At 37.2% G+C, this 12,824-nt stretch overlaps 1 protein-coding gene across 3 annotated transcripts in view; it reads right to left on the minus strand.

The window, feature by feature from the left end:
* Nucleotides 1-12,824, minus strand: part of rock1 (Rho-associated, coiled-coil containing protein kinase 1) — a 216,025-nt gene that overhangs the window by 6,877 nt on the left and 196,324 nt on the right. For 2 of the 3 annotated variants that reach the window (XM_079819469.1, XM_079819468.1), the window contains exons 28-31: nt 5,926-5,996; nt 5,728-5,816; nt 5,543-5,621; nt 4,695-4,956 (exon numbers count right to left, since the gene is read on the minus strand). In XM_079819469.1, the coding sequence (XP_079675595.1) occupies nt 4,695-4,956; nt 5,543-5,621; nt 5,728-5,816; nt 5,926-5,996 (501 nt within the window). The remainder of the gene's footprint in view (nt 1-4,694; nt 4,957-5,542; nt 5,622-5,727; nt 5,817-5,925; nt 5,997-12,824) is intronic. The other variant, XR_013816703.1, reaches the window with a different exon arrangement.

The raw sequence follows: 12,824 nt of genomic DNA on the forward strand, positions 1-12,824 counted from the left end.
AGGGGTGTGTCGTAGTGATGACGCTGAAGCTGAAATTAACTTAGTGGTATGGTATACGATGCGAGAAATGGTTCTGATGTCACATGTCTTTATGGGATCTTTACGGGATGTGTGTGAATGCACTCAGATACCAGAAAATCAATAGCAGTGTGAAAGTACCAAAATCAAATGATCCCAGGACAAATCCCGGGACACATTAGTCGTGTATTTTTCGGAATCTTTGTGTGAAGGGGCCTTTGGAGAGTGTGGAGCAGCATTTTTACCAAATTAAGAGTCATAGCTGAGAACAAGCCCCCCGCACCTAAACAACCAGCACAACTGTGCCAATCAGGAAAGGCAAGGGCAACTATTGCACAAATCGGCTGCTCAAAAGATATTATACAAGTACTGGACCAACACCTTCGAAACATCACTGCCATCACATCCAACTAGTGTGGTTTTCACAACCTTTAAACATCACTGTCGGTGTTCACCAAGGCTCGGCCCTCTCGCCCCTTCTGTTCATCCTTTGCATAGACATGGTGAAAACTGACTTGCAATCACCACTCGACACTCTTGTAGGCAAACAATGCTTTTAGAGGTGACCTGCTCTGCGCTTCAACATCAAATTTCTTAGTGAAAACAGAACGAGGCTAAACATACAAAAGATACCTGGAGTTTGATTGACATACCTGGATCAACATTGATAGACAAGATTCGTCTCAAAGGCTTGGAATTACTTTCTATCATGGAGAATATGAGGAAAGCATGCCTCCGATTGTACGGCTCTAACAAGAGCCGTAACAAGAGCTCTGTGGCAAGAACAACCCTCTGTTTCAACCCAGGAGGCCAAGGATCACATGGATGACCAAAGAAACACTGTTCCAGAATACATGCAGGCCGTGGACCTTGCCCAGAAGATGCTATGGACTGGGCTTAATGGAGAAGATAAAGCAGAATAGCGAACCCTGTAAAACTATGGGATAAACAGTAGCAAAGAGAGATGCATCATAAAACTAATTTACACTGTGTGAGAAAAATGGTAAGTTTGTTATTATATATAAAATAAAGATCAGTAAGTGCTGGAAAGACACGGCAGGTGAAAACATTGTTTTTTCATGCAGTGGTCAATTTTGAGATTTTGGGCCAGTTTGCTTCCTTAAAATGTAAGCTTTCATGTCAAAATAAAAAAAAAATTCCACATTTCACATTAAGGTGGTCATTTCATTATATTTCTACCCGAAATCACCATAAATTAGCATTCTAACGCGAGCTCCAGTGCTGTCTCCATTCACAGAAACATGTCATGCCTGGTATCATTATAAAGCTCTCAGTCTCATACACAGTGCTATCTAATCCAAATATGGGCATTTGCTTTGTAGAACTAACCAACCGCGAAAGTTTGAAGCCGAAAACCACATCTGATTGGTCGATGTGAATTTGTCACTATGTGATACGTGCTGCCGCGTTCTTTACGTTCTTTGTGTATTCTCTGCCTGAGAGAAAATGCAGACAATGGCAACGCCGAAATCAGCCCATAAACGTTCACAGAAAAGACCAAGTAGCAAGAGGTAGTAAAAAGAAAGTAAACAACAACAGATTAGACGATGAAACCTTGTCAGATTTAGATTCAAATAGTTATAGATGGACATTCAACAAACAGGGACAGTTCTTTTTACGTTTTTGTGACTGTTATTGTGTGTTTGTTAAAGGGTTACTTCAGCGATTAGCATTAAGCTTTGTATCAGTAGTAACCCGGTAGTACTTTCCCCCCTCATGTCCCCCTGAGACGAGAGAATTATGCATTTTATTTCTGGAAAAAATCCTCAGACGCAAATATCGTCATTTTGCATCATCTGAGGATTTTTTGCCCAGAGGCTAGAGACTACAGCCAGTAGAAGGAGATAGTTCTGCATGTTTTCAACCCGCCCATAGGTGTGGGATCTTACTCACAGAATGTAAATGCGTACAGCCGCTCGGCTCGGGCATTCATAACGGAGCAGTGCGGAGCAAATCGAGTGTTTTAACTTTTCAATGAATTCCTATGAAAGTTAAGCTTCCATAGGCATGAACTGAAAACGCGCCAGACTGGACACACGTCGTGAATGACTGCCGTGCTTACCTGAGCTCTGCTCAGCTCTTCGCTCTCGTGATGAATGAAACCTGACTCCAGCTGCGTTTGTGCCGTGACGTTCGTTCGGTTCACTCACACTTAATTGAAAAGACACGTCCAGTTTTTAATTGTAGTGTCTGTTCTCTAACTGAACAAAATTATTTTATTACTAAGAAAATCAAAACAACGGTGGGGGCTGTCATGGTGGGCAAGTGATAACCAGTGGCCGTGGCTTTGGGAGTGGTCTCGTTGGGCAGCGAAGCAAGTGCATTCTGGGAGTTGTTGTCTTTCATACACATTAGACAAAAATAAATTTTCTGTCTTTTCTCAGTTTAGAAGGCACCAAATTAAAAAATAATTGCACATTTCTACTACATAAATGACCCAGTTTAAATACACATTCATCTTCCCAGCACTGAAGTACCCCTTTAAGGTAGTTCTCTTCAGCTTAAAGGTGCCCTAGAATGAGTTGAAACAATATTTTAAATTGTTCTCTGATATCTACATAGAGGGTATATTTATGGGTAAAAATTGTCCAGATATGGTTTTACAGGTCCATTTACAACCCCAGAAATTGTCCCTAGAATTAAATTGTTTGCTTTTGCCTTATTTGGAATGGTCACGAATATTAATGTGGAGTTCTGCTCTGATTGGCTGTTTCACTGCGTGGCTGATTTCAGTAGCTTCAGTGACAACAAACAGATCTACACTGTCTGTCATGAAAATGGAAAAATTATGCATTTGGATGTTTGATCCCGTTTCTGACGAAGATGCAGATTTGGAGGAACAACCAATTGTTTTGAGATAGGAAATGGACGCTTCTGAGTGGTAAGTTTAGTATTTTATTTATAGTAAGACCTGCAAAACGTAACGTCAGTACTATACTTCAGCCTACATGTGAACTAGCATATAACATTAACTTTACACGTTAACGCATAACGTCAGCAGTCACAACTTTGTTTTTAGCATTGTGAAAATATTTTAATCATTGTAATGCGTCACCTTATGATTTTACAATGATAGCTTCTTCCATTTGATTCACGAACTGTAAACAGCGAACTGGGTAGCGCGTAAATATGTTGTTTGTACAGTACAGTTTTTTTTTTTAACAAATTGACTAGATGCCTTGTCAAATGACTATCGTTTCAACGGATAGTGATGTCCTGGTGGAGAAGGTGACGTTAGCTAGAAGGATCGAGTGAGCTGCATCTAAACTAACATAGTTAGCTCCTGAGTTATGTGTTGTTGATGAAATATAGGCTAAATTATAATTCTATCAGACAAAAAGGATTGCCATATGTATCTAAGGTTGTATTTTGTAGATTTATATGACAACACTGGCAGGAAATAATATTAACCTTTGACATTTGTCATACTGTTATGTATGCTATTTGGAGTTTCCTACTGTACTAGCATCTTGCGTTGGATCTAAACAACACGGGGGATATTATCGTTAATGTTGTCTCACTAAGAAACTTTCAATTTAATAAGGAATTGTTTAGACAGTCAATAAGTAGATAAAATCACTACTTACTTCTAGCGGGAATATAGTTTGAATTGCCGCTTCTCCAGTATCAGACGCTGAGCGATGCCTGTTTGATATTGTCCCAGGTTAGAAAAACTGTCCATAGTGAAATGGGCAGAGCAAACGAACAACTTTGAATTAAATTGTCGCGGTTAAAGATAAACATCAACCATGCCTGTTGACTGTTTTGTTCTGTGGGAAGGGTATGAAAAGTCCTCACGTCCCCTGCACAGCCTGGAACATAACATTTATTTCCCTGATCTGCCATTTTCGCTGTCCTCGCATCACGCTTGTTTCTTCACAAAACCTGCAGATACGCAACTCCCGATGATTCGGCTGTGCCGTTCCACTTGGCCTTATATGTGCTGGCATATGCAAATGTTGGGGGCGTACATATTAATGATCCCGACAGTTGTGTCACACTCGGTGTTATGTTGAGATTCGCTTGTTTTTCCGTGGTGTTTTTCACAAACGAGATTGACATATGAAGTAGGAAGCAATGGTGTTTGAGACTCACTGTATGTGATGTCCATGTACTGAACTCTTGTTATTCAACTATGCCAAGGTTAATTTAATTTTTCATTCTAGGGCACCTTTAATTAATAGCTATTGGTATTAATAATTTATTCATTTATCAATTTCCAAAAGCCGACAAGAATGATTTGGGGTTGGAGCACCTTTTTGTTGTGCTTCGTGGTGCAGACTGACCACGTTTGTTTTTGTTGCAGTTTGTGGAGCTTACGCGGACTACAGAGAAGGTGATTTTTTACAGTGTGTTCAGGGGACAGGCAGCTAGCGGATAGCGAGGAGATGTTTGCTGTATGTGACAAAAAATATTTTGGCCTAAAAAACGTGTGACATTGCTTAGAGCACCTTTAACTATTAAGAGATTAACTCAATATCAAAATAGTTGTTCGTTCATGTTTGCATGTTGTAATCAATATTTGGGACTACATTTTCAAAATTTTGCAGTTCTACAATTGATGTACATTTCAGTCAAACCTTATAAATGTATAAAAAAAAAAAAAAAAACAGTAAACAAAAAAAAAAAAGAGCCTTGTTTTGCTTGTGGCACACCTTTGCAAGGGGCGATAACATCCTCCTTTTTGTCCAGATGGTCCTTATGGCACTTTACATGGCAACGGCGGCACTCCAGGGCTGGCGGGGGCTTGAACACATGCCACAGTGGTTTGGAGCAAGCCTCACAGTTAGAAGGGAAATGGTAGAGGGTGGGGATGAACTCGTGGCCTTTGTGGGGTAAGCAGTTGGCCTTATCACCCTGAGGAACACTCTCCATGTCCACTTCCTTCCTACACTCACCTTCATTAGCATAAAGGATCTAAACAACAATTTGAGACATTAACATACATGCATATTGCACATGTTATAGCACTTTTTATATAAAAGGAAACATTGTTACTGATGTTTTACATATAGAATCATGCCAATTGCATAAATTTTATGATTTGGGCTTTGTACATGAAACATGAGGATAAAAAATCTTGTTCTGTGTAAATTGTAAATGTATCTGGTTACTTATGAACGCTCGGTTAAATGAGATGAGGGTACGAGACATTGCGTCGGTAGCTGATACTATGGGGAAACACCTTTTTCCAAAAATACTGAAGCTTAATTGAAAAACGGCAGTGTAAAACACTGGCCAATGAGTTTGAGTGTGCCTAATTTGATTGTGGGTTCTCTGCCTATAAAGCAGTGCCGAATTCCAGTAATAATGCGGTCAGCTTACGCAATATCACGTTCCTTCATCTCAGGTCATCGAGCATAAGCAAGTAGCTGGAGACGTTCCCTTTCGATTTCGGTTCACTCGAGATTGCGTCAGTAGCTGATACTATGCGGAACTGTAGTTAACAATAGCCACTAGTTAAAAAACTCTTGGAAAGAGTTAAAAAATTTAAATAACTGACCTGGAATATTCTTGGAATTTCATCTGTTTCAGCTCGATAAACGTCGCCTTGTGTGACAGGACGTACATGGAAAAGTTTGCTGTTTTGAAAAGGGAAATCAATACATTTGACATACAAGAATAAATCAAGGGGCCAGTTAACATGGATAATTCGATCCATGGATAGTTATTCATCAGAATACTTACTCAATATCTAGTACCATAGAGGGGTTGGACTGCTCCTTGTCTTGCTCATCATTGTAAAAGAGAATTTTTTTACTGCTCACCACAACATACTGAGGGAAACAAAAAAAAATATTTAAAAGGAGGGAAAAGAGCAGGTCGTGGATGTCTAAATGAATGGGCAATAGTAGTTTAATATATAATTCTTCATGCAAGCCTTACCTGCTTTTTCCAGCCATATCTTTTTATATTAGCCCTATTAGGTATTGCGAGCCAGCCTTCAAGCCTCGATTCTGAAAACAAATAAAATCCATTATATCCAAGTCAGAGTTTGAACAAGCAATAGAAAGAGACATGCAGTAAAACAACTGGGAATACAAACCAAGGTTGTGACACAATCTACAAAAACTAAATAGCTTTTACTAACATGCGTAAACCAGGTACACTTTAAAACAACTGCCTGCATCACAGGGTTGTAGTTGTAAAATCCCATGCTGTTTTGTTAAGGGAAACTAACAAGAATAAAAGGGCAGGCCTTTAATTTATTGATCAAAAATTAGTTAGATGGTGAAAATGAGTTGTCCCATACCTAAACAGATCCTGATGTGATTGTGAATGTTAGAAAACAATGGCTAAATAGATATTTGACTGATTACTCAATCAATTTTGACTATAATAGCTCACATGGACCACATAAATTGTGGAATAACAGACACAATCGCTCAAAACAACACAACAGCAGCTACTAGATATTTGTCTTGATTAAAAGGAACTAATATGCAATGTCAATTTATTACAGTACATCTAAATGTTTTTCTTTGGAATGATGTACACTGAATTTTTGAATAATAAACCCAGGAATATGCATCACATTAAAAGCAGTATTTGTAACTAGCTCAATGCTTAATGATTTTATCATTAAATTAAAGTGACAAGACAAGTATGTAATTCTGCCCCTTTTCTGGAAATATCAACCAAATTATGATGCAATTAAATTAAAATGTTACTGGTTTGAAAGGTTGTGAGGAAGACAGATAGGTCGCATAAGAATTGTTTAAAAAAATCATGCATAAACTGTGTGACCACAACTGAGTGTGAATGCTTAAATGTCAATCATTCTGTAGTAAGCATGCTGCCGGTAAACCAAATAGCTAAACCAACCGTACACAGTCAACATACAGGAACATGTGTGCTTCATTCGGCTGGGTATTGACACCGATTTCCCAATAATTACATATATTCATTCTTTTGGGAATATTTTATTTTCAATGTCAACAATTTTGACTTGTGACAAATTTTATAAAGTTTTCAAATCAATTTGGATAAATTTTAGGCTTGGATAAATTAAATCATTTGGATAAATTAAACATGAGGGAAAAAAGAAATTTGTCATAATTGTCTTGATCTTTTGACATATAAGAGGTCTGTACCATTAAAAAATCCTGCAAGTTTCAGAGCATAAAACCTCCTACGACGCCCCCTCACCCAGACTCTCTCGCCCCCTCAGATCACCATGAATTTTAATGATAAAATATTCTATTTAAAAAATAACATTTGCCAATTGCATTTTCTTCCTAGAGTGAATATTAATCTTAAAAAGCAATATTTTAGTAAAGGAAAGTCTGTTAGGCAAAGTCGAATTTTGATTGGTCCGGCCGTATGATTAAGCGTTCTCCCCCACCCCACAACATATTTTTCTCGTTAAAACGACATATATTTTCTCCTAATAAGGACATGTGTTGTATAATGATGTGCACAAAATATGCCTTTATCCACATTAGGGAATTTATATAGCCCATGTGCCTTTGTCACACTGAGTCGCACCTGCGCACTGTCTGGGTAAGACTTAAGTTGTTGAGAGAAAAAAAAACCCAGGTAAATCGCACTGGTGTCAGTCGCATTCTATTAAAAATACTGGTAAAAACGAAATGTTTACAAACATTATCAACATGTATTTTAGGCTGTTTTCACAACAAATCCTTTAAATGTAACGAAATTCATAACAAGAATGAAAAATATAAATGTAAAACAAACATAAAATTATAGTGCCATTCATGAGTCTTCAAACAATATATATTTTAAAGCCTAAACAAATTTTATTATAAGTTGTGTACTTGTTTATTATTATTATTATTATTATGCTATGTGCATATGTATTTAGAACATTTAGTTAAATGCCGTTCTCCTGTCGGGTTGTAGGCCTAGTCATCGCTTAGGGAGAGAAGGGCGAATGTTTGAATTTGCATGGTGGTAACTCAAAGTTTTTTTTTACCATTTCGTTATTTTGGCTTGTAATTTCGTTTGTTGGAAATATGAACTGAATTTAGAAATGCTTTTGAAATTAAAAACTTTGCATTTAATAAACAAAATTAATATTGAAATGAAGACCGCATTTGGAGTGGAGCGCATGCAAAATAATCTGTTCCCTGAATCCACGGCCTTTGGTATTGTGAGTTTACACAAATAAAAGTAAACAGTTTAAAGTTTATAATTATGTCTTGAACTTATCTGTATGGCTAAAAATGACGGAGTGTGAGTTGTTTCTGCTGTCATAAAAGAATCTGTCTTTTAAGAATGCGTCTGCGCTTTCGTCGGACAGAGGGTTAAAGAAAACGTACGTAGCCTATTTAGTTTCACAGTTAGCCTATGTTTAAATATTAGCCTTTTATATATATATATATATATATATATATATATATATATATATATATATATATATATATATATATATATATATATATATATATATATATATATATATATATATATATATATATATATATATATATATATATATATACACATCTTTTTTTTCTTTTTCTTTTTTTCATATGTTGATAATGAAAAGTGAGCAGCATGAGAAAAACTTCATTATAAGATGTGCAATATGCCTGGAGACTTCATTGAGTTTTGTTCTGTGGAAAGTCTTTCTTTAAAGTGAATTTTGTTTTCTATAAATCGTATTTTAATTTTGAGCAAGGTTTCGTCAACTAAATGGCTGTATATTTAATAAATAAGAAGCAAACCAAGATCGTCGGGAATGTAGGCCTATTGACATGCGTAACGAACCCACTGGCCTGTTTCCGCGGCCTTTGAGTAAGCCCGTCTTTCTGTTTTTAATACATTTCTTGAATATATGTCTTAATTACAGTAGGCCTATTAGATAGGCTAGTTATGATATTTGTGGCTGCACCAGGGTCTGCCATAAGTTACGCCACTGAGGCTAATCATGAGCGGTCAATGGCATCTGTTACCCATGGCTAACTGTTAAAAACTGTAGGCTAGGCTACATCAATAAATGATTACAATTTCGTGCTATGGGCACTGCCACTGATACAGGCAGCGGAATAGTAGCCTGGGAAAACCCAGACAACTTCCGGCAAATTTAGATTTGCTCTGCAAGTAGTCTGGCAAAGAGCCCATTCAAACCCATTTCTAAGCCCCAGAAATCGAGGCACCAATCAGAAACGTTGAGGCGGGCTTTACACGATGACGACAGCGCAGCGACAGTGAAGCAGATTTTGTACACTGACTACAAAGATGGATGCAGCAGTGGAACATCACTATCAGCTATCGCGGCTGTTTTAAGCGATTTAAACTTTCCCATTCCGTTAAAACCAGAGCAAAGAACAACACTAAAAGCCTTCATATCTAAAAAAAGATGTTATCGCTGTCTTACCGACTGGATTCGGCAAAAGTCTGATATACCAGCTTGCTTGTCTTAGCGAGAGCCCTCTGGTAGTGTTAATGTTTCACAAAATATAGTTTTAAGTCCTTTTCAGGCGAGAATGTAGTTGTTTTTAAAGCTCAAATCTGTGGTTTATTTATAAAGAGAGCGCCTTTTTGAAAATTTGATCTGCCGTTTTCGGGAGTTGTGAGCTCCAGTGAACCAGCGGCGCTCAATTGCTCAACCCCACCGAGAGGCGCCTTTCCTCGGCCAGTCCTTCTGCCATCAGCCGCTGGCTCTGATGTGAAGATATGATTCGTCTTGTGTAGATCTAACGGCTGATCTTTGCTCTCATTAATCTATAATTTGTTCCCTGACAGATCGTTTTGTCTGAGGGCAAAGTGAAGTTTCATAACTTTATATTTGTAAGCTATTAAACTTTATCGTTGTAGTCTCCTAGCGCTGACTTTCTTTGACTGAATTGCTTTATGTATTGTATAGCTTCTTATACCTTTTACTTATACTTTTAAAATGGATATTGATCACGCATTAAACTAACATTTAACAAAAAGAGACTGGATTTTGTTTTATGTCATATCTCATTGTATTACAGTGATAATCATTGCCTATATTATGCACACATATTACATGTTTTTATTTTTTAATGTAAACGAAAAGAGTCTGGGTTTTTTAAATATTTCGTTTTGTTATATACATGCATTGAAGATAATATGCATTGCCTTCACTACATTTGTGTGGCTATAATATGTTAAATATTAACTATTACCGTCATCGGGAGTTCATTCTCCACGCAAGTCAGAAGTTCGCGTACAAAATATGTCATAAAACACCACTGCCTCATTTCATAAAAAAACAAAACAAAAACTTAAACATATTAGCCACACACATGTGGTTCAGGCAACGCGTAGTTAGGCCTACAGTCATTATCTTATATATTTATAATAAAACGAAGTATAAAACACCCTGCCTCTTTTCGTTTACATTTTAAAAATAATTAAACATTAATATGTGGTTTAGGTAAGGTGACCAGACATTTCCTATTTGAGAACACAAGTACAGACCATAGACAGTGGTACAGACAAAAACGCATATTGAGAAACGGCCAGAGTAGATGTTTCTCCGTCGCTCTGCATAGGCTACGTCATCTCCCTCATCGCTCTGATTGGTTTTAGGTCTATCCAATTGCGCCCAGAGGCATTTGAGCGACGCCCGTTGGTGACGCCCCTTTGGAAATGATTTGTCTATGAAGCTTTGCCAGACCATAACTCAGTCACTACTGAGAATGGTCTGGTTTTAACCAGGCTAGCGGAATAGCCTATTTTACACTGAGCTTGCTTCTGCTTTTCAAACATGGAAGTGTGACAAAGGCACATGGGCTATACAAATTCTCTAATGTGGATAAATGCAAATTTTGTACACATCACATGTCCGTATTAGGAGAAACTATATGTCATTTTAACGAGAAAAATATATTGTTTTAACAACATATCTCGTTATTACAATATGATTGAGTGGAAAAAATAATATGTATGTGGCAGCAATGAACGTAATCATCGCCCCCTCTCAGTATTTCACACGCCCCCTCATCAGTGCTCGGCTGGCGTCGGCTCTGATATTGTGGGATCTGTGACGTCACATGGGCCAACACATTTGCATATATGATAGTCTCCAGAGCAAATAGTTACACATCATCGCACGATAGGTCCCGCCCACTGGCTTTCCGTTGATTATCTGACATTTTGCCTACATTGTTTTTATTTATTTTTTTGTGTACAAAAAGTATTCTCGTCGCTTCATAACATTAAGGTTGAACCACTGGAGTCACATGGACTATTTTAACGATGTCTTTACTACCTTTCTGGGCCTTGAAAGTGGTAATAACGTTGCAGTCTATGGGGGTCAGAGAGCTCTCGGATTTCAGCAAAAATATCTTCATTTGTGTCTTACGGGTTTGTAACGACATGAGGGTGAGTAATGACAGAATTTAAATTTTTGGGTGAACTATCCCTTTGAGCCATGTTTCCACTGCACACGACAAATGGCAGCCGATGGATCGCAAGTCATTAATTTGCTATGAATGTCACTCATAGTCACTCACAGGGGCTAATGCTGACTATCTGTGAATGCAGAATTTTCGGATCCGATTTGAGCTCTGATGCATTAAAATGTTTTACATGCGACACACCAGCCGGATGTTATGCGTTCCATTTAAACCAGAGTGCACGAGTTGAGAATTATTAATACTTTTTAATACTTTTAGCCAATCATAACAATGGCCACCAATATCTTAATTTGGCGCAGTGTTTGTTACTGACAAGCCTTAAAAATGGATAATTTCAGACAGAAATGAGGGTTGAAATTTTTTTCCCCTGCATATATATTTGTTTTTTTGTGCAGACATTATTAAAAGTGATCCCCAAAGAACACATTAAAATAATAACATGATATATAAATAAATAAATAAAAAACTATGTCATGACCACTTAAAGGGTTTTCAACCTTTACAGAGCCAGGGAGGGGACAAGCCATGCTAAATTAATCAACTTTTACTTTTACAATTATTACATGATTCTCTGTGCATAACTTGCAATTTGAAGGCAACGGCATGTTCTTTGTCACATATTAATATTTTAACCCAGGCCAATAGGAATACAAAGAGCAAAGCTATACACACACACACACACACACACATTAAAAGAGTGAGACTTGACCTAAAACACCTCTGAAAGGTGCTCAGAGTAGGGGTTAGTCTAAAAAGATTTTAATTAGCAAAATATTTTTCACAAATTTCAGCAAATTAGTTAAAAATAAGTCTAAACTAATTTAGCATTGCTCTCTATCGTTATAAACACTCTGAGTAGCTTATTTCTGAGGCATCGCCAAAACACATTTGACATTCAGTAAGATGCGTTCATTAAAATAAGAAAAAAAGTAATGAGAAGAGACAAAATGCCACCAAAGAGCACAATCCAGGCATAATGGGATCCCAATCTTAAAGTTACTCACAGAGGAAAAAGAATAGAAGATACACAGATAAGGAGAGCAAGAAGAACTGACTATATATGAGGGAGAACAAGAGATTAGAGAGGACTTTAAACACAGACAATAGCAGCTGATGATTTATGTACACCACCTGGCAACATGAAACATCCCATCATCACAGCATTATAAGTCATAAGGACAATTTGTGTGCTAAATCTAATATCATAAATACACTCCTGATGAATACACATTCATTAGCACAAATAATATAGCCACAGATTTTTTTTATGATTTGGCTGACCAATATAAACAAAATATAGGCATAACCTCTTTTTTTTTTTTACATGACTATTTAAAAAATAAAACATGCATTCCAAAGTATCCCTTCTAATCAAGTCCTTTTTTCTCAAATGGCGACCTGTAAAGTGGGAATCAATTCAAATTGAAATAG

This window comes from Gobio gobio, assembly GCF_949357685.1.
Source record: "Gobio gobio genome assembly, chromosome: 6".
Taxonomy (NCBI): Eukaryota; Metazoa; Chordata; class Actinopteri; order Cypriniformes; family Gobionidae; genus Gobio; species Gobio gobio.